This window comes from Danio aesculapii, chromosome 19 (assembly GCF_903798145.1).
Source record: "Danio aesculapii chromosome 19, fDanAes4.1, whole genome shotgun sequence".
NCBI classification, from domain to species: domain Eukaryota; kingdom Metazoa; phylum Chordata; class Actinopteri; order Cypriniformes; family Danionidae; genus Danio; species Danio aesculapii.
This window is the reverse complement of record NC_079453.1, coordinates 12,959,477-12,982,127: the sequence shown is the minus strand read 5'-3', so window position 1 is coordinate 12,982,127 and position 22,651 is coordinate 12,959,477. Positions and strand designations below refer to the sequence as shown.

At 33.7% G+C, this 22,651-nt stretch overlaps 2 protein-coding genes across 3 annotated transcripts; both read right to left on the bottom strand.

Moving 5' to 3' along the window:
* Nucleotides 1-1,269: 1,269 nt before the first annotated feature.
* apoa4a (apolipoprotein A-IV a) lies at nt 1,270-4,102 on the bottom strand. The gene is made up of 4 exons (XM_056480544.1): nt 4,053-4,102; nt 3,924-3,978; nt 2,722-2,872; nt 1,270-1,964 (listed from the first exon to the last, which is right to left on the bottom strand). The coding sequence occupies exons 2-4, from the start codon at nt 3,961-3,963 to the stop codon at nt 1,397-1,399; spliced, it is 759 nt and encodes a 252-aa protein (XP_056336519.1). The 5' UTR covers nt 3,964-3,978; nt 4,053-4,102; the 3' UTR covers nt 1,270-1,396.
* A 5,224-nt stretch (nt 4,103-9,326) lies between these two features.
* tomm40l (translocase of outer mitochondrial membrane 40 homolog, like) lies at nt 9,327-22,223 on the bottom strand. 2 transcript variants are annotated; one of them, XM_056479758.1, is made up of 10 exons: nt 22,158-22,223; nt 21,479-21,684; nt 17,817-17,884; nt 17,620-17,712; nt 17,411-17,512; nt 16,229-16,334; nt 15,494-15,616; nt 13,575-13,651; nt 13,386-13,488; nt 9,327-10,024 (listed from the first exon to the last, which is right to left on the bottom strand). In XM_056479758.1, exons 2-10 carry the CDS (start codon nt 21,681-21,683, stop codon nt 9,885-9,887), a joined length of 1,017 nt encoding a protein of 338 aa, XP_056335733.1. In that variant the 5' UTR covers nt 21,684; nt 22,158-22,223; the 3' UTR covers nt 9,327-9,884. The 2 variants fall into 2 exon arrangements, with proteins under 2 accessions (XP_056335733.1, XP_056335734.1); XM_056479759.1 differs by having other exon boundaries at nt 22,075-22,164.
* Nucleotides 22,224-22,651: the final 428 nt, after the last annotated feature.

The following is a 22,651-nucleotide window of genomic DNA, read 5'->3' as shown; positions in this document are numbered from 1 at the left end:
TTTGTCTACGATGGCTACTGAATCTTTGATATCTGTGCACAATGGCTACCGACTGTATGATATTTGTGTATGATGGATACCGACTCTATGATATATGTATATGATGGCTACCGGTACCAACTCTACGATATTTGTGTACAGTGGCTACTGACTTAGATTTTTTTGAAGCATTGGACTATTCAGTGTGAAGATATCAAATATGTTTTATTTTAATTGCTGATTTTGCTTTTATTTGCTTTGTAGCAAACAGGTATGTTTCTATGTTGTGTTGACTTAAAACACTGATAATGTGTGGTCATTAGATGTTTAGTGTTTAAAGCACAGTAATAATTTTTAAATTTGGCACATGAATGTTGCCTAGAGTTTGTTGTATAACTCCTTTACTCCAAAATGATTCTTTTTAGGAATTTCTGTCTCAGATTTCTGTCTAGTTTAGAACATAAACCTTTTGAAGACACTGAAATATTAAAAGACACTAAGGATCACAGTGCAAGTTTTAATACTGTCATTTTAATTGTGTATGATAATGTCATGTGATATGTCACTATACTCATTCATTCATTTTGCTTCGTCTTAGTCGCTTATTTATCAGGGGTCGCCACAGTGGAATGAACCGCCAATGTCACTATACTTCAATTTAATAATTCAATTTGATTGCTTATTCTTTTATGTATTCTAATATATACAGGTAAAAAGTAGTTTTTTTACATTAAAATACAGGTTATTTCATATTGATATTTTTGCAAAGTTTTTGAAGTATGAGGCAATTGCATTTTATATGCTTTCTTTATATATTGAATCACAATTGTAAATTTATTTTCCATAGTCATCAAAATTGCAGTTCTCTTATTACTGCTTTTGCTTTAAGTAATCATGCATTATGAGTCAAAGTAAAATCTTGATCACTTGATCACAGTAAAACTCATTGGAAAGACTTCCTTGGAAAGACTCATTGGAAAGACTACATTTCTTGAAATGTAATGATGATCTAATCTTAGATGAGGATAAAGAATTTGTGACAATGTTTTGCATTTATTTGGCAAAGAAAATGTATAGTGCTGCTGTAGTTCATTTCACAGCTATACATTCATTTAAAATGTGGAAAATTCTGCCCGCTACACTTTTACTATCTTTTATCTATCTGTCCCACTGACCTTTATGTCCCATTAACACTGTCTTCTCTATTCTCTTCATACCAACTTTTCAAAATGTCTTGTGATAATGGAGTGCTGAAGTTTGGTGTATGTAGTAATTCCATAACCCATAATATCAAACATAGTGCTTTCTCTTTTAATTCACAATTTTTTTTGGTAAAAATACACATAAGGGTCAAAAAAATATATTAAATCCAAAAATATCATAAATTACGCATATCCAAAAGTCTCTATAGAGTCTTTTACGATTGTTTATCCTTGGCAAAGGACTCCCAGAGGGCAGTCAGCTGGTCCTTCAGATCCTGAGCGAGCGGATCCAGTTTGGTCAGCTCTTCAGAATAGGGAGCCAGATTCTTCTGGAGCTCCTGACTTCTCTGGGCTAGCTGACTCTGAAAGCTCTGAGCCAATGGAGACATGCTCATCTGAAACTCCACAAAGTGGTGCTCCAGCTTCTGCTTCAGCTCCTCGCTCTGAGAACCCATTGCCATTAAACTTGTCTCCAGCTTTGCCTTCAGCTCGTCAGCCCGCTGGATCAGAGTAGACCTCATGGCTTCAGGGTTTAGGGCCTCTGCATACGGGACCACGTCCTTCTTCAGCCGCTCGATCTGCTCCTCAATGTCCACTTTGATTTCTTCAACGTAAGGCTTGAGCTGGGTCTGTGCTGAGGTAATTTCTAGCTCCAGATGCAGTTTCAGCTGATCTGCCTCCTGGGACAGTTTGGTGAGCAGTTCTTGGGTCAGAGGTGTGACCTGACTTTGAATGGCCAGGGTGTATTTGTTAATGGCATCTGTGCTTTTGGAGATCCTGTCACTGTGGAGAAATGGAGATGAATGATAGCCATTTTGTGATGTTATTTGCTATATGCTATACTATAAAAATTATTAGTTGAATTTATTTAAAATGCATGAGTAAACCTGTTGGTTTTAAACCAATTAGTTGACTTAAAAAAATTAAGTAAATATAAGTTTATTAAGATTATATAAAGTCAACTTGTCTCGTTTAAGGCAACGTGTTTACTCACTTTTTAAAGTAAAGTCAACTTGTCTCGTTTAAGGCAACTGGCGTATTCACTTTTTTAAGTAAAGTCATCTTGTCGCATTTAAGGCAACAGGTTTACTCACTTTTTTAAGTAAAGTCAACTGGATCTCATTTAACGCAAAGTGTTTTCTCACTTTTTTAAGTAAAGTCAACGGGCATACTCACTTTTTTTAAGTAAAGTCAACTTGTTGTGTTTAAGGCAATGAGCGTACTTACTTTTTTTTTTTTTAAGTAAAGTCAACTTGTCATGTTTAAAGCAAAGGGTTTACTCACTTTTTTAAAGTAAAGTCAACTTGCCTCGTTTAAGGCAATGGGTTTACTCACTTTTTTAAAGTAAAATCAACTTATCGTGTTTAAGGAAACGAGCGTACTTACTTTTTTTTAAAGTAAAGTCAACTTGTCGTGTTTAAGGCAATGGGTTTACTCACTTTTTTAAGTAAAGTCAACTTGTCTCGTTTAAGGCAACAGGTTTACTCACTTTTTTTTAAAGTGAAGTTAGTAATAACTTTTTTACAGTGTAGATGCTTACTTGATTTCTTGACCCAGCTCTGAGTTTCTGATCATCTGAAGTGTTTCCTCAGCTGTGAGGGTCGCTTGAGACACATAATTCCAGAATGCGTTTTTCACCAGGTCCATGCTGGGCATTGGTTGGTCCTGCCACATCATATTGGCATGACAGCCTAGTGGATTAATCAGAGTTACAATATAATAAGAAAACACATTATAAACTGATTTAAGGCGCTAGTTTGACCAATTTTTTACCAATAATTTATTCGCCCTCCTAATGCTTCATCTTCAAACACTTTGGTTTAAGTAGCAACTCTCACAATTAACTAGTGATAAAGGTATTTTTAACTATTAACTATAGATTTTGGCTGTTTTATTTTTGCACTCATAATAAAGCACATATTCTGGATAGACTTATTCTAGACCACACTGAACTGAACTAAACTGAACTTCACCTTTGAAAACTGGACTGACGCCATTTCAATTTACTAAAACTTCTATGTTAAGCACCTTTGACACAACTTACATTAATGAATTAATCTACATCCTTAATCCTACAAAATAGCTAACAACTATTAATAAGCAGCAAATGAGTAGTTTATTGAGGCAAAGTCACAGTTAATGGTATTTTAATAGTGAGAATTGTCAATTTAAATAATGTGCGACCACATTGTTCCCTCAACTCTTCAAAACAATCATAAAGAGACCAAAAAAATAAATCCATGTCATAAAAATGACATGGATGACAAACACATTTTATTTAGGCTTTTATGCACAAACCAACACGATACCAATGAGGTATTTTTGTATCACGTAGAACATTTGAGCTTTCCACAAAAACCATCACAGTTTTTGTGTGTGAAGCAGTCATGAATTTATTTTTATGTTTGCTGATCAGAGATTACTGTATGTGAATAAACCCAAAATTAAATCTGTTTTTCATATAAAGTTCTTGAATTTCTTCAGAAGACTTATTAATCGGCTCATTCATTCATATGGATTGAATTTTGAACCATTTGAATCATTTTATCTCTTATTTAAAATAATCTATCATTTTAAAAAACCTTTATTTGTTTTTCAAAGGCAAACACAAGTTTTTATGTGTTCGAAGCAACAATTTGAGTACACAATTTCAATAACTAACACCCAAGAGCATGTTTAACTTTCACTAAAACAAAACAACTAAATAACTTCATTTAGTAGTAAAATTCTGTGAATACTTACTAGAGAAAGCTGCGATGACAAATACTACAAGGACTTTCATGATTATTTGCTGGTTCTACAGGGGGAAAAAACATTGCTTAGCTTGCAATTAACTGAAACAAACTAGTATTTTATTGATGAATTCCTTACCTCCTCCTGTCCTCTTCTGTGTGTAAGAGTGAAGGTTTCTGCGCTGTATATAAATGGACGGCAAAACTCTGATAAAGGCAGTAAAGTCCAGAAAGTTTTGCCCTGCTGTCAGTTCTACAAGCCGTGTGACTCGTTCACAAATTATCTGTACTATAGTGAACTCAAATCTGATCTGAATTACAATCTTACAGACTTGCTGGAAGGCACTGAATAAGGTCACATGTGAGGACTGATATAATGCATATTAGCCTAATTTTCTGAAATGTTTCTTAAACTACAAACTACCGCCACTTCAAACTGTAATGTAGGTGAATTTCATTATATAGAGGATATATATATATATATATATATATATATATATATATATATATATATATATATATATATATATATATATATATATATATATATATATATATATATATATATATAGTTTTCAAAAATGAGTTCCAGATACATTATATTCATTATTTGGAAAGACTGTTTGGTTAACAAATTATCGGACAGTTCAGGAACTATAGCATATAGCATATAATTAAAGGGTTAATTTAATCCAAATGTCAAATTCTGACCTCATTTACTCGCCCTCTTTTCAAAGAAATTAGTTCATCTTCAGGGTGCAATTAAAAGATATTTTTAATGAAATATGAAAGGTTTTGGTCGCTCGTTTGAGAGTCTTCTTAACCAAAACTCTGATGCTTAAAAACACTGAAAGAGATAAAAAAAGAAACACACCACAAAAACAAAATAAAAACAAAACAAAGATGAAGCCTTTTAATCAAAGTTTTCTGAAGAAACAGACCTAACTAAACAGGCTTTTATTTACAGAAAGTTTCATGTGTTCCCACTATCACATTTCTTATTTGAATAAAAAATTTTTATTATCCCTTCAAACAAAAAAATGGTTAAGTTTTGATTTTACATGTATATTTACAGATTGTTTTATGTAAGGAAAAGTAAAATAATTTGACTTTATTTAAGAAGAACTTGAAATACCAATCAATCCCAAACATTCATTCAGACAGAATAATCAATAAATAGTATGATACACAGTATGATATGCAGTGTCAGAAAAATACAACTACCATGACCTTAAAATGAGTAAGAATATAAATTATGGAGTAAAATAAGAAGTAAAAACACAGACAATTTTAGATATAGAAGTCCAAGTTATAGCTATAATAAGACAGTCAGAATTATTAGCCCCGTTTTTTCCCCAATTTCTGTTTTTTCAACACATTTCTAAACATAATAGTTTTAATAACTTTATTACTAATAACTGATTTATTTTATCTTTGCCATGACGACAGTAAATAACATTTGACTAGATATTTTTCAAGACACTTCTATACAGCTTAAAGTGACATTTAAAGGTTTAACTGGTTAACTAGGCAGGTTAGGGTAATTAGGCAAGTTATTGTAGATTGATGTTTTTTTTCGGTAGACTATCGGAAAAAAATATAATAAAGGGGCTAATAATTTTGATCTTAAAATGGTTTTTAAAAAATGTAAATCTGCTTTTATTCTAGCCAAAATAAGACTTTCTCCAGAAGAAAAAAATATTATCAGACATACTGTGAATACTTTGCTCTGTTAAACATCATTTAGGAACTATTTAAAAAAGAAAAAAAAAATAATCAAGGGAGGCTAATAATTCTGACTTCATATATATATGTATATATATATATTAGATTAGTCAGTACTGAAGGCAAATCTGGAGCTTATCTAACAAAATAAGTTATGATAATGGTCCAAAATTAGTACACCCAAATTTATATGTAAGAGAAAAATTTTAAATACAAAATTTAAAAAGAGCAAAATTCAAGAGAAATTGTTGTTGTTTTTTTAATTCAGTTGAAATTTTCTAGTTTGCAATTTTTGCATGAATTTAAATGTATTATCTTTCAGTTTCTGAAGACGTTTGGTGACTAAAATATTACTTTAATAAATATATCTGTTTAATAAATCTGTTTTGTTTAAATGCAACAAAATGCATTGCATGCATGAATATAGATTCACTGAGAAAGGGATAAACATCATTTTCAAAATGGGGTGTACTCAATTATGTTGAGCACTACATATATCTTTTTTTATATATGTAATATATTAGTTCATATGTTGTACATCTACAGCATAATGCTCTCTACTTTATATAGCTTTTCAGGGAAGAGATAAATGTGGATACAAAACTGTCATAAATTATGTATATGTAGAAAAACTGAGCTTATATAAAATGAATAATAAAGCAGTTGGGGAAAATATGTAAAACTTTACAATACGGGACACGTATTAGCATAACAATAATGTATAATGCTTGTGCAGCATTTATTAATAGCTCAACATTTTTTAATGCATTAAAAAAATCTAAAGTTGTGCTTATTATCGTTAGTTAACATTTATTAACTTTCATTAACTAATGTTAACAAACATTAATAAACTCTTTAATTTGTTCATGTTAGTAAATATATTGATATTAACTGCCAAATAAGAATATTGGGGGATCTGCAGTTTCTTTTTTCATTGGTTTATGTGTCTCTGAGTTTTGTAACTGCATGTGAAACGTTGATGGGGTATAGGCTTGACTACTTAAGGGTTTACAGTTTGCAATGCTACATAGTATTTCAGCAATCTCTGCTATATCAGAGTAAAAGAGCAAACTTTGTTGTAGTTCTTTTTCAAAACTGATGCGTTTATGTGCTTAAACAAAGATGACATCAGCAGTTTATCAGTGAGGTAAAAGGTTACTTTAAGTAACTATTGTACTATTGTAAATCACTTGTCATCTTGTCTAGGTGTGAATCCAGTTCCACAAAACTGACATCGAGACTGTCTGAATGTGCACTTATCAATGAGGTCAAGAACACTGAGAACTGACCTCTGAGCTTCGGTCACAGTCAACCACCCGCATTCCACTGAAAAAACAGGTTAGTACGGCTGCATTCCAGCCCACACAACAACACTAGCTGCATTTAATAATTCGGATTTCAGAGGAAGACTCACGTTTGTTTTGTCACACTTTTATCAATTTAAATCTGTATACATTTCAATTGCATTATGTATTTTAAAGGCAAGGTTTTGGAGTCCTAAATCTCCACTACAGCATCCCTGACATACCAAACTTTTTTTTCATGTGTCTTTATATATAGGTTTTTTCCAGTTATATACAACACTATTCTACAAAGAAAGTAAACTTTTTTCTGGCTTTTCACAATATTTGCTGAATTGTGAAGTGATGAAAATAAAAACCTCAAATCCCCTTTGACTGTAAAAGTTGGAACAATAATTGTCAACCTGATTTCATTCAATCTTCAAACGTTTATGCTAAACGCATGCAAATTAGCACACATTTAATAAAACAATGCCTCGTGCGCAATTTCGCAACATTTTAGAAAAAGCTGTAATACAATAAATGTGTGAAATATCAACTGAAGTATGGTGATAACTATAGGTCTTAATGAGAGCACTTAGTATTTTCCATCAAATAAATTAATTGTAATTCTTGTAATATTAAATGTAACATTTTTCAATAAAATGATGACTCGGTAATCTCCATCTTTATCCATGCAGTTATGTAAAATGATATCTATTAGGTGCAGAGGTGCATTAGCATTTACACATGTTAATCTGCACGTATTTACGTAAAGTTGAAGGACTGATGAGTCAGGTATTAAGGAGGATCCTTCTGGACATTGACCTCTTCATTACAATGATTATCTGTGGTGAAAACTGCCTGATATCTGCTGGGAGAGAATGGGAGGTATAAGACATGATCTTTTGTTCATTCATTTTCCGGCTTAGACCCTTTATTCATCAGGGGTCACCCCAGCGGAATGAACCTATCAATAATGAACTTATCCAGCATATGTTTTATGCAGCGGATGCCCTTCCAGCTGCTACCCAGTACCGGGAAACATCCATACACACACACACACACACACTACGACCAATTTAGTTTATCAATTCACCTATTCACCTTATTCTTCGCATACAAGCGGGCGCAGCCATTTGAATGTTTTTGGCTCGAGACTTCCAGTCTCAATCACTTCCATTCATTTTTAGACGTTAAAAACAGCTCGTTCCCTCCATATCACCATTATGTGACGGGTGCAAAGTGACTGAAGACACGGCTTTCTGGATTTGTCCTTTGTTATATACATTTTGGTCAAGCGTATTTGATTTAAAGCTTATAGTAAATCTTTACCACCTGAGGCAAAACTTGCTATTTTCAGATATTCGCAACACATTTCTCATCTCTCAGATGGACTCCAGCAGTCTTTGTCTTTAGGTATGATTGTAGCTAAAAGGCTTGTGCTCTGGCATTGGAAGTCATATTTACCTCCTACATTTCAAATGTGGATTGCAGACATGATTTTGGTAATACAGATTAAAAGATTTCTGAGGACTTGTTCTATTGAAAAATGTATTTCTTGAATATCTGGATGAACAAACCAGCCACTCAACCTCTGTGGATTCTTCAGAGACAAAATTCACTTATTTTAACTGTTTAATTATTTATTTTTATTTCTTTATTCTATTTGCTGTTATCACCTTATGTTGTCATTATTATTTTGTTGATTGACTCATTGTATAGGATTTGTCCAGGACAGTGCAGAGTGTTGTGTGTGTATGTGTTTCTTTGTGAAAAAAAACAGCTCGTTATATTGCAAATTTATATTTTCTTATTATATTATTCTGCTTTGTCTGTATAGTCATGCAAACACTTTTTTGTAGAGCTAGTAGTTTGACCGTTTTCTGCCGTTTAGTATTCCTAGTCATTTCTCCCATAGGCGACTGAATCGGAAGTTCAAAAATAATCGCAAAAATGAGCACACTTCCGCATTGAAGAATAAGGTCAATAGCGCATGTCTTTGGACTGTGGGCGAAACCAGAGCACCCGGAGGAAACCCACACCAAAACATGGAGAACATGCAAACACCACACAGAAATGGCAACTGACCCAGCCAGGGCTTGAACAAGTCACCTTTTTTTTTGTGGGACCTACCAGGTTGTAGGAAAATAGTGTAGTAAAATTACTGATATAGAACTACAAATGTACTCAAGTGAAAGTACACATTTTTTAAAAACTACTCAGTAAATTACAATTCCTGAGAAAAACGACTCAATTACAGTAGTTTGAGCATTATTACTTTACACCACCAATTGTGCAGATGTCTAATTAGGGTGTATAAAATAAGTTGTAAACTTAACACATGGCATTATGCATAGACAATCTCAGCAACTCAGTTTAATAAATAAACAAGATGTATGGTTTGTAGTTGTATAGATGTTTTGTTTTAATAATAATTTATCCACAATTTTCAATACAGGCAATGCATACAATATTGTATCGATGTATGAACCTATATAAGTACAGAGATCCAGAAGTTATTTAAAAAAATAATTCAGACAAAAAAAAAATCCCTGATGATTATTGACTATAGGGAAGTGAAATAACCCTCAACCTCTTTATTAAAGACAAAATAAAATAACTTATATAAAAGAACTGATAACTAACACATACAATACATATATAAATCTGCTTTCCATTTTGTTGGATATCTTTTCAGTTCTCATAATGTATGGTGTATTTATGAGATATGTATATATATATATATTTGCATATTGTAATGATCATTGTTTTTGAAATAAAAAGCCTGAGGTCGCTTTGATACATAGAATTAACAATCAGTGCTTTCTTTTGCTTCATAGTTACTGATTTTGTTTTGAAGTGTGTCTGACTTTTACTGTTTGACCAGCAACCTTCACCACCTTCACCAGCATCTGGTGTGTGTGTGTGTAAACTGTAGAATTAAGCAAGAAATGAAGGCAGGTTTAACCAATGGTGATGCCAAAGCCACACTGGAACTTGTTTTTTCTGTGGTCCAGGAACGCACTGAGGGCCAGCGATAGAGGCAGAGGCAGAAGCTTCTTCTCCAGATTGGCTCCAATCACCCAGTTACTGTCTAAAGAACCTACAGACAGAGAGAAAGATCCTGTAATTCAGATGATAATCCGATGGAGTCCATTATGGGCGACAATTACCAGGTATGTCTTTTGAACAAAAATAATAATGATAATCATTTGTGGAGGATTTTTATTCAAATATCAGGCAATGGTCACTGGAATGACGAGATAATGACAGCTCTTTTACACCATGTAAACAGTCCAATAAATTGGTTGTCACTTTTTATTGCGTATTTAACAACTGAATTAACTAGAGAAAAACACAGGTAATGACAGGTAGTACAGGTCATTACAGGGTTGGTATATTCACTAGGGTTGGGAATCACTGGAGTGCCCACAACACCATACTATCAGTTTACTTTTGCCATGATACAATATTTTGTGATATATCCAATTTCCAAAGTAAAACTTGTTTAGTTTTAACCAAACAGAAAAGTTTATCACACTTCAAAATGGCATTGGCAACACTTTATTGAAAGGCTGTCATAAATGTACTTTCAGGGGTGCAAACTTGCCTGACAAGTTAAAAATGTGACTATTATTTTTACAGATCTACACTATTCACTTGAATGACCTAGACCTAGATAATAAAACAGATTTTATCTTTACACCATAGCATTAAAAAAAATCATAGCGATTTATTGATATGGCCCTCCATGTACCATTAATGCTCTATCGATGTTTTCCCTCACTCCTAGTATCTACAAATACTCTATGCAGTTTGTGCAATGCCAAACTGAAGAAATAGTTATTTCTGAAGTGTATTAGAGTTGTTTCTCTTCTGTATTTACAACAAATCAAATGGACTGGCATTTGTCCAAAGCAACTTACAATTGAGGAGAATGTTGCCAGATTTTGCTCGAAAAACAAAAGCAGCAAATTAGAACAAACCCATAATAAATTAAACCCAAACACTCTAAATAAACAAGCCACAAATCAAAATCCCAGAAGCCGAATCTGCCTATTGTATAAACTACAACTCAAATACGCCTAATAATAAGCATTGCTTATAAGCGGGCATGGCAACAGAATGAGAAACCTTTCAAACAACCAAAACTCAACACATTTGTTAACGTTGACCACAATTAATCTTTAGTTACTGTAATATTACTTGCTATGGTTACCTCTTGGGCTGCACGATATTGAAAAAATCTAACATTGCGATTTTTTTTATTTTTTATTTTTTTAATTTTGCGATAAATATTGCAATAAGAATACAATTTTGCTAAATGAATTATATAACCATTTGTAAAGAATTTATAACTTTAGATTGATTGGGATGATTCTGTATAGGAGTGCATAAAATATAAGAAAATCTACAAGCATAGATAAAGAAAAAGACACAAATTAAATAAACATCATCCTATTGTTTTCCAAGGAATTAAACTGTATTCAGGTATACAGTAATTGAGCAATCAAATGTAAAATAATACCACATAGTAGGGCTGCTCGATTATGGGAAAAATCATAATCACGATTATTTTGGTCATAATTGTAATCACGATTATTCAAAACGATTATCAGTTGAACTCAAAATTATTCGCCCTTCTGTGATTTTTTAAAATTTTTTATATATATATATATATATATATAAATATTTCCCAAATGATGTTTAACAGAGGAATTTTTCACAGTATTTCCTATAATATTTTTTCTTCTGGTGAAAGTCTTGTTTTATTTCGGCTAGAATAAAAGCAGCTTTAAATATTTTGAAACCTATTTTAATAGCTCAACATTATTAGCCCTGTTAAGCAATATATATATTTGATTGTCTGCAGAAGAAATTGCTGACAATTTTACAATGACTTGCCTAATTACACTAATTAAGCCTGTGCTTTAAGCATCTTCACTGTAAGAAAAAAAACTTCAGCTACAAAGTCCTTCAGTCAAGAGCAGTAAGTGATTTTCTCCTTTTGTTGATTGATTAATAATAAAAACAGGCGGCAGCAGGATCATTGCATGCTGTCACTTTAAGAATAGTGCGGCTCTGATATATGGTTTCTCTTTCACATGTCTTTTGATTCTCAACTTGTTTATTACACAAACGAGGCTTAATACGAATAATCACTAAACACCACACTCTGACACAAATGTGCATGTATTTGACCATTAAAGCGCTCACATTAAAGTGGCGTTAGATGTGTGTTCTCTGCTTGTCTCCGAGCCTGTCCGAGGCTAAGCACGGCGCGGACACACACAACTGCATGTGCTCTTTTGCGCTTTTAAAAATATGAATGATGCGTATCCCGTGCTGCAAAAGTTACATGCTTTTAGTCATTTTCATGTGGAACTGAGCTTTGCAGAGCAACAAATGTGTACAACTGAAAAGGGGGCGGTATATGATGGAATAATCGTTTATCTTGATTAATAGTTTTTCATAATTGTAGGAAGCCAAAATCGAAATCGAAACCGCATTTTCGATTGCACAGCTCTACCACATAGTCTTCGTTTTATAAACAATTTGTTAAATTAATCATTATTAATTAGTCAAAGTTACAAATGGTACAGTTTCATAGGCCTCAATGTTTTTAAAACCCTTACAGTCACAGGCCTCAAAAAACACATGCGAAATGATCAATTATAATCCAGACTCAACATTGCGTATACATGTGATGAGACTATTGCAAATGATCACATTGCGATATCGGTGCTGAAACGATATATTGTACAGCCCTAGTTCCCATTCTGTCATTCACCATCATTTAATGTAGAGAATGAACTGTCTAATCATATTTAAAGGCAGTTATCACACCTGAAACTTTGCAGTGTGGCACACTTTGTACACGATGATGTCATAATGCTGATCAATGTTTTTCTCAGGCCTCAAGACAGTCAAGCATTCTATTTGCAAGCAAAAATAGGTGTGTGTGAACTGTAAAATGTATCGAGGAGTATGTGTGACAATTTATAGTCACAATCTTAAAGAGCACATGTTTTGCTTTTCTGGATATTATTCTTAATGTAGCATGTAAATATGGCTGTTTGTGAATGTAAAGGATCTTCAAACTGCATAGCTTAATGTGATTGTTAAACTTAATTAATTAAAATATGAGCGCTTCACATTTGTCGACAAGAAAGACAAAACATGGTTATTACTAGTATTTTGCTTATACAATACACTGCATCTGGCATATAATAATTAAATATATAATTATAAATTAAAGACTGTTCAAAATATTACAAACAATATACAGCGTACTGCATTCAAATAAATCACTTTGGTTTTAAATGTATCATTGTTGCCATTCATCTGGAAAAGCCAAATCATTTGCTTCAAGCCCTGTTTGTTAAAAATAAGCTGTTGAATTCCTCATGAATCTTCAAATACGCTGATGATAGATGTTGATGAATGTGTTTGTATGTCCTAACCTTTAAAGACCAGGTTGGCTTTAGGGACATCCAGCTGATACCCAAACGTTACACTAGTGTCCTGCATGCGAGTGCTCGCTTCATACTCCACTCCAACCTGCAACTAACAGCAAAAAAAACAAAAACAAATGTCATGATGAAGCCATATAACATTTGTCATTCTGACTCGTTCAGCTGATGAACATTTACCTGATCGTTGGCTTTGTGGTAATAAGATGCATGAACTCCAGCTCCTCCTAGTGTCAATGTGGCGATGAAGTTGCTGCCTGTTTTTAAACACACATTTTCATTTGTAGTAGTTACAGCACTAATGGACAATTTTCACAAGACTTATGACGCGTTACACAGCCATCATAATCGTAAATCCTAAAAGTTTTTAATATTTTAAAATAAAAAAACGTACGAACATTTATAAGCATTTTTGAATGTATTATATCATCTTTGCATCAAATTACAAAAAACTAATTACGGCCTATGTTTCTAATGCAGCGTCTATAAGGCTGAGAGTAAATTTGACTTTATTCTCTCCTCTGGCTGTCTCACACTATTTTTTTCCCTTTTTCTGAAAGTCTTGACAACACCATTGTAGCATTTTTCTTTCATTATTTCAGCAAATAGGATTGTAAATAAATGATTTGTTGTACTCTCTGCTTCACTGCGCTCTAAGTTTATGATGACTTGTATGATGACTTCTGCTACTGAGAAATCTAGAAATGTGAAAAGGGTCTATATTGTTCAAAAACTTGACAATTATATTTGAAGCGTAACCATGCCAGCTCAGAAATAATACCTAGAAATTGTTTTTAAAAAAAAAATGTTCTGATGTCTAAATATTCTTTTTATTTTTTTTTATTACTATTACTTTATTACTATTTATTTTATTTATTACTATTCTTGCTATCACTTTACATGTACAATTTATGAAGAAAATGTAAGTGTTTTTTAAAATAAACATCTATTAATATTAGGTAATAATCATTTGAAAATGTATATGTTAATATTATTTATATAATATTATACTCAGCTAACATTAATTAACAGTAAATATATATGTACTTTTAATAACTAATGTTAACAAACATAATACTGCCACAAATATATTGTTCGTGGTTACTTAAAAGGATAGTTCACTCAAAATTCACTAATAACTCACAATTTACCATTATAGCAAAAAAAGAAAATACTATTGAAGTCAATGGTTACTGGTTTCAAACATTCTTCAAAATATCTTATTTTGTGTTCTAGTGGTTTAGAAACAAGTGAAAGAAGTAAAAGCTGACCGAACGTGTGTGAATGAGAGTGTGTGTGTGTTTCCCAGTGATGGGTTGCAGCTGGATGGGCATCCGCTGTGTAAAACATATGCTGGATAAGTTGGTGGTTCATTCCCCTATGGCGAGCCCAGATTAATAAAGGGACTAAGTCAAAAAGAAAATGAATAAATGTATGAGTAAATGAATGAAAAGCATGAAGGCCAATCGCCAACACTATTTAACCACTAACTGGCCCAAATCTAAAACGGTTTCAAACTACTGTGAGATTGTGTTGAAACAAACATTAATATTAAACTGTCATCTTTTTCTTTATGGCTGTTTTTGTGCACATTATATTTATTGATTCATTTTCCTTCGACTTAATCCAATTATTCATCATGGAATGCCACAGCGGAATGAACCGTCAACTTATCCGGCAATATTTTACAGAGCAGATGCCCTTCCACCTGCAACCCAGTACTGGGAAACACCCATACACTCTCACATGCACACACATGCACTATGGCCAATTTAGTTTATTCAATTCACCTATAGCGCATGTCTTTGGACTGTGGGGGAAACCGAAGCACCCGGAGGAAATCCACACGAACATGAGGAGACAGTGCTAACCACTGAGCCATCATGTCACCTGCACATTATATATTCTATATACTATATTTATTTCATAATTTAACGTTACACGGTTTAGTTTTGTTTCGCATGAATTATTCAACTTTTGAAAGTGGTTGTTGTTTCTTGGAATCAACACTGTAATAGAAGATGCAGCATTTAGTATTGTGCTATGACAATTTGATACTGTCACCTGCCATCATCTGCTGCTCTCTTCTAAGTGATTACCTGTATATCTGCCAGCCAGAGACATGACTGTGCCCTCCTCTCCTGGCCGTCGATGGTACACCAGCTCTCCTCCTAATGCCAACGATGAAGTCACAGACTGGAGATAATGAGCTACAACAATTCCTAATGGCGTCAGGACGAGAGGTGAGAAAAATAAGTTAGGAAAGTTAACTGAAGGCTAGATACTAGGGTTACTACAGGTTTCAAGTCAAATGTAAGACTTTAAGACCTTTTTAAGAGCATTATATGTGAAATCTAAAACTTATACAGGGCTAAACACTAAGGTTTTTTTTCTAATGGTCCTGTTTTACTTGCCCCATCCAAAAAAAAAATCTAATTGAGTTATTTCTTGGCCGTTAACACATGATTTTAAATTCTAGTTGTATACTTTTGTTTTCAACATAATCTTTTTAATTTCTTTTTTAATTGACAAGTTTAAAAAACTATAATAAACTAAATGTATGCATAACAAATCTGTCTAGGTCAGTGTCCCAACCAGGTAGCATTAAACATAACATTTTTGCTAAAATTTATATTGAGATGGATTGCTGAGGATCGGATGTCTGTTTGATTGGGTAACTTTACATGGACATAGAAAAATTAAGACCTGTTTAAAGTGATTTACTAACAACACAATATTTCAGTAAATCTACGGCTTTTAAAGACCCTGCGCCACTAAAATAACCCCCTAAAAATGTAGCACAAACAAACGTGGATGAAACTTGTGACAATTACCTGATCCCATCAACACATCTGGGTTTCCAAAAGTCACAGCAGCAGTAAAATCTTCTCCTTTCAGTTCAGTGTCTCCTTGCCAGTTCACAAATTTCTGCTGCTGAGTCTGATTGAGATGCATTATATTAATAGATAAAATCCACAAATATTTTACAGAATTACTGTATTTTCAGCATATCAATTTTGCAGCAACTTATATTACAAAACCCACATATAAATTAGGGCTGGGCGATTAATCGAAAAGTAATTGAAATCGCATTTAGGCCCTATAATCGATCAAATTTTTCCATTTACTTTCCCTACCGTGTGTGGAGTCACGTGACCCCACTCTGTATACACTTCTGCGTCGAGAGCAGCATATGGTGTGGCACAGCCTTCACGCAGTCGCATTCCCTTTTGCCGTGACTGATGCCGACGGTGACCTCTTAAAAAAATTTAACTATACGTCGCGACAACACATAGCGCAACCTCTGTGACTTGTCGGCTTGGTAGCAATGACGAGTGTGGACGGCACGGAGAGTGCAAAAATAAATAAATAAAAGAATCGTTCATTATTCGTAATTGAATTAAAGTGTTCCATTAATCGAGATTTTGATTTTAGGCCAAATCGCCCAGCCCTAATATAAATGCAATTAATATCAAGCATAACATGTGTGTATTTGTTTTAATCTAAATGTATCTAAGGTATATGATCATAATGTCTGTAAACATTATATTATACACAAGGTCAAAATATCTATCTTAACTCAAGTTAAAATGTGTGCATTTTCACATATAACCTTCTAGTGCTTAAGTATCCATGTACGTGGACAGCACATTTTAGCTCTTAAGTGGTTATTTAAAATACTTTGAATGTTTTATATGTTACAGACATACAGTGTCATCCTGCAACTGTTTTGCAGCATATGAAATGTCCCAAACACTATCTTTAACTGTTCAAAATGGGGAAAAAAATGTTTTTACTCTCTGATAGTCAAAGCAAGTTAAAAAAAAATTCTATGTTAAATATGCATTAAAAAAATCAGGAAAAAGTGTTTATGTAAATTCTGTCCATGAGTCCACATATATGGAGGTTTTAATAAGGTTTAAATAAGTATTAGGTTCTAATAAGCCCAAATAGCAAAGAGAAATAAAAAATGCATGTTAAAAAACACCTTGGACCTTAAGAGGATAAGCACCCACCTGGAAGGCGAATTTAGAGCGTACTCTGTCTGTGATCTGATGAATAATCTGTGCATTTAAGCTCCCTGTGTTGTCCATATCACCAACCATGACGGGAAAGGCCTGACAGCAAAATATAGACAAAATATATATTAGAGTAAATAACACAAATTCATTTTTTAAATGAAACTTTGTTCAAAATAAGTGTTTATTTTTGTAAATATGTCTACCTCTCCTGGTCCTGTTTGCTTGGTTCCCACATAAGTAGCTCCAAATCGGTAGCTGGAATCTGCTTGAGTGCTTAGCAACACTGTGTGGTTCACCTTTGAATTAAAACAAGATATGATTATGGTGATGCTAGGGAAAACTGACACAATTGTGAAGACTTGCTTCAACAGCACGGCCAAGGCATGTTTACTGGACTAACCTGGAAGTGATTGCTCAAGCCCTTGTTCACTGTTAGTCTGACACCCTCCATCTGCACTGGAAAAACCTCTGAGGGACAGACATTAGTTTGTTAAACATGTTAAAAATGTGTATTAAGCCTCGGCCAGATCACACAATATTTATTGTCAGTTACGAAAATCACTATGTCAGATTATGCGATTTATTTTTTTTCTTGATAAATTATTGTCTTGTCATGGCTAACAAATGTGCCAGACTACACGTTCCTTCGTGATCAGTCATCTTGTGACGTCTACGGCGAGCGTTCTTTCCCAAAGCAGTCACAAGTGTTGCCATAACAATATTTCTTATTTCAATTTTTTTATCCTATTTCAATCTTAATAAACACTGATGCTTACTGAAAACTACTAACTTCATTATTTAAGGGCATTCGTTACGACATGGATAGGATCAAACTTACGTTTCCTTTTTAATATCAAGAGATTTTCTTTGAAATGTAAATGTATATTTTCCTGCCAGGAATAAACTAATGACATATTAAAAAACTGGCAAATATATAACTGAGGTTTGTGATACAGTAATCACAGTGAAGCATTCATTAAATCCTTATTTTCCACAGAGTGAAACAATAGAGATGTCTGCATATTTGTGCCAGTCTGTCAGATAAAACTGCTTAAAACACCTTAATATTTTTACAAAAGGTAAAGTTTGCATAACTAATAATTGATCTTATCCACCCGAGACCCACCCATAAGTAAATATGCAGCCTATTTTTTGATTACCTGAACGGCGCATTAACGGCACCACCCGCTGAGGCGTCGCAGACTTGGTATCCTTTGTCGTGAACTATGTCCCATTACATGAGAAGAAACTATTGAATCTTGTCACAAAGCTCATTTGTTGTTTACGAATCCCCACGACACCCTACGTCAAGCAAATCGTGCCGAAATCTTGACAAATTCATGTGATCTGATCGGGGCTTTATGCCGAGTTCAGACTGCATGATTTTCAAAGTAGTCGTGTCACAGATGTTTTTACACTGCATGTCTATCTGGGCTAGCGTTTTGTCACTGCTTTGTTTACACTGCAAGATGGATCGGCGACAGGAGATTTCACACTGCGTGACTTTACAATAGGAAGATTCACCGACAACTTTGTCCAAACTATGTCTCACAACCAAACACACGTCGTATATCTTTTGTTATTAACTACATTACGAGAAAGAAGCCTTTAATGGGGTAGAAAATGTACATAATTGCTCACCTGGTTTTGATGGGAATTAACAATTTCTCAACGTTTTTTTCTTTTTCGACCTGGTTGTGGTATTGCTCACATGACACGTCAAACAGACACAGGTGCTCCTGCAAAATTTCTAGTTTTTCCTCCATTTCTTGGGTCCAAATAAACTGAATATGTGCACTTTTAACTTTTAACTGCAGGTGCCCATGCTAGTGGATGCTGCTCTCTCATTGGCTATAGGTAATCGCTGATGTTATTTTCAGTCAAAACTCATTTTACAAGGCATGATTTGAATCGCCGGCGACTCATCTGCAATTCTTTCAAAGCATTTCTTTGATAGTTCACACTGTGTGATTGCCCTCGCGTGCACGAGCACCGATTTGCCTGTGATTTCAGGCATTTGTCAGCGATTTCTCATAACCTGTCGGCGAGTCAAAATCGGAGCTGAAATCATGCAGTCTAAACTCGGCATTAGGCTCACTAAAGATGCATATGTAACACAAATAGACAAATTTAGAAATCATTTCTATTTTCATATATTTGTTTGTGCTTCGAATCAAATTTGGGAATTAGTCTCATAGTTGTTTGGTTTGTTTTTTTAATTATAATGGTTTTAAAAAAAAGAGTTTTAAAATTCCCTATGGAAAAATGGCTTTGTGAGTACTGTACTAAATCCAAGCTTTCCTAAGTGCTTGGATTCTTTCATGAATCCAAAATTATAGTATTTAAGCCGGCAAATTAATATTATAACAGTATTCATTATTGTACCATTTGATAACGTTTTCGATTTCGGCTTTTAATGATTATGAAAAACCATTACTCGAGATAAACGATTATTCCATCATATACCGTCCCCTTTCCAATTGTACACATTTGTTGCTCTGCAAAGCTCAGTTCCACATGAAAATGACTAAAACATGTATTGTATTGTAACTTTTGCAGCACAGGATGCGCAACATTTATTGATGTTCGAATCATTCATATTTTTAAAAGCATGAAAGAGCACATGCTGTTGTGTGTGTGTGTGTGTGCCGCGCTTAGCCTCGGACAGGCTCGGAGACGAGCAGAGCACACACATCTAACGCCATCTTAATGTGAGCGCTTTAATGGTCAAATACAGGGGCGTCGCTAGACCCAATTTACTGGGGCAAGTGCCCCAGTAAAAATTTCCAGTGCCCCAGTAAATGCATTGAGATATGATTAACTTCATATGCAAGTGTATTTATTAAGAGTGGTAATTCCGAAATAAAGACGTTATTCTCTATGTGCAACCAAACCAATGCTGGTGAAGGCAATGTAATCAAAAAGCAAGGGATGACGAGTCAGGGAGGTAAGACTAAATATACCTAATTCTCTGCCATGTGTCAAGTCTTTTTTATATTTTATTAAATTGTCTATAGAATTTCATTCAAATGAAATTAATATTCATGCAAAAGATTTCTTAAATGATCTTAGCATATCACTCTAGTTGTGTCTTAACATTGTTTTCCAGTTACATTTAAGATTTAGAATAATAATTGTATAATAACAAGAATACTTTTATTTATAATAAATATTCATATTTAAAATATATATATATATATATATATATATATATATATATATATATATATATATATATATATATATATATATATATATATATTTATTTTTTTTGAGAGCGCGGTGTTTTGTGATTTTTCATATTAACCCTCATTTGTGTAATAAACAAACAAGTTGAGAATCAAAAGACATGTGAACTATTCTTAAAGTGACAGCGTGCAATTTTTCTGCTGCCGCCAGTTTTTATCATTAATCAAACAACAAAAAGAGAAAAATCCCTCACTGCTCTTGACTGAAGGACTTTTGTAGCTAAAGTTTTTTTTACAGTGAAGTTGCTTAAAGCACAGTTTAAACATAATAGATTAAATAACTCATTTCTAATAACTGCTTTCTTTTATCTTTGCTATGATGACAGTACATTATATTTTACTATATATTTTTCAAGATACTAGTATTCAGCTTAAAGTGACAATTAAAGGCTTGATTAGTGTAATTAGGCAAGTTATTGTATAACAGTTATTTCTTCGATCAAACATATATATTACTTAAAGGGGCTAATAATATTGAGCTATTAAAATAGGTTTAAAAATATTTAAACCTGCTTTTATTATAGCCAAAATAAAACAAATAAGCCTTTCTCCAGAAGAAAAAATATTATAGCAAATACTGTGGAAAAATTCCTCTGTTAAAGATCATTTGGGAAATATTTATATATAAAAAAAATTCCATGAATGGCGAATGATTTTGACTTCAACTGAAAATCGTTTTGAATAATCGTGATTTCAATTATGACCAAAATAATCGTGATTATTATTTTTCCCATAATCGAGCAGCCCTCACAGTTATATACCTGATTAATCAGGTAATAAATATGTTTATAATCACTCCTTTAATAATGTTTACCTTTGCATTTGCGATGGCACTCTTCAAATCCTCCAGGGTTTGGAAGGGTAGGCTCGGTCTCCTGCTGCCCGGCCAAAGAGCTGGTAGGGGCAGGGACCGGTGAGACGGAGGGCATCGTGAATCCCGGAGGCACCGACACCAAACCTTGGGTACCTGGCCCTGGGGGAGGTGGGCTGGGGGCGCTGGCAGCCAACACACTGCCCATACTGACACAGGACAGAAATTACAGGACGAAAGACACGTTAAACTAATCGAAATAATAAACTATAATCAGCAGCTTGGGGAAGTTAGGCCAGTTGTTTTCATTTGTGGACGATTAACTGTTCGTGCTTGTTATGTTTAGGCATTAGTCATCCAATGTCTTATTTTATATTAAAAAATTAAGAAATACAATGGATTTGTAGATTTTAGACGATTAGAAGCTGCTGTTTCGGTAAGAATCCAGCTTAAAAAATACAAAATAAATGTAATGTTACTTCAGCTTACAGTTCATTGATAAATTAGCTCACAAGCTAAATGCCACAAGCTTTATGTAATTCGCCAGATATTACACATGTATGCAATACAAATGCCGTTTAGATTGAACAAATAAGAACCTTTCTAGTAGAGAAATCACTCGGAGATGTGCTAGATATTTGAGAAAAGCTCAATGACAATGAATGAATCAATGACAACTCACGTTGAGCTTCTCAGAGGACGGTTCTCCTGGTTACAGAACCACGTGTGTCCAACAATGTATTGTGAATAAAATGAATCATTCAGAGTCGAATCTTTTCAGCGAGTGTGTTCATTAAACCAGTCTGAACTATTCATTTACGAGTTGGAATAAATGACCGAATGAATGCCACTGGGCCGTTGAGAATCATTTAGCATCTTTACATAATATAATGCAAGTTTTACGTTTTAAGTTTGAGAAGAATTACTTAGTGAGAATTTGAATCAGTTCGTTCAGGTAATCTTTTCGAAAGAACCGATTCAAGTAAACGAGTCGGATTCATATGCCGTTCCTCCTACTCTCAGCTCGAAAGAACCGAAGCCGAATGGCTATTGGTCTGTTTTTCTGTCAGTCACTACGTCAAAATAAAGCGGGGTTGAAAGAAGTAGTAGAAGGACATTTGAGTGAAGGTCAAATAATAGACTTTGAAGGTCGCTTTGAATCCAACAAACCAAACT

Coding starts and splice junctions, on each gene's coding strand:
- apoa4a (XM_056480544.1), bottom strand. CDS start 3,963: ATGAAAGTCCTTGTAGTATTTGTCATCGCAGCTTTCTCTA. Junction 2,873..3,923: donor TGTCATCGCAGCTTTCTCTA/GTAAGTATTCAC, acceptor TTAATCCACTAG/GCTGTCATGCCAATATGATG. Junction 1,965..2,721: donor GAGCTGGGTCAAGAAATCAA/GTAAGCATCTAC, acceptor ATTTCTCCACAG/TGACAGGATCTCCAAAAGCA.
- tomm40l (XM_056479758.1), bottom strand. CDS start 21,683: ATGGGCAGTGTGTTGGCTGCCAGCGCCCCCAGCCCACCTCCCCCAGGG. Junction 13,652..15,493: donor TCTGGCTGGCAGATATACAG/GTAATCACTTAG, acceptor GTTTAAAAACAG/GCAGCAACTTCATCGCCACA. Junction 10,025..13,385: donor AGCCAACCTGGTCTTTAAAG/GTTAGGACATAC, acceptor CTCTGTCTGTAG/GTTCTTTAGACAGTAACTGG.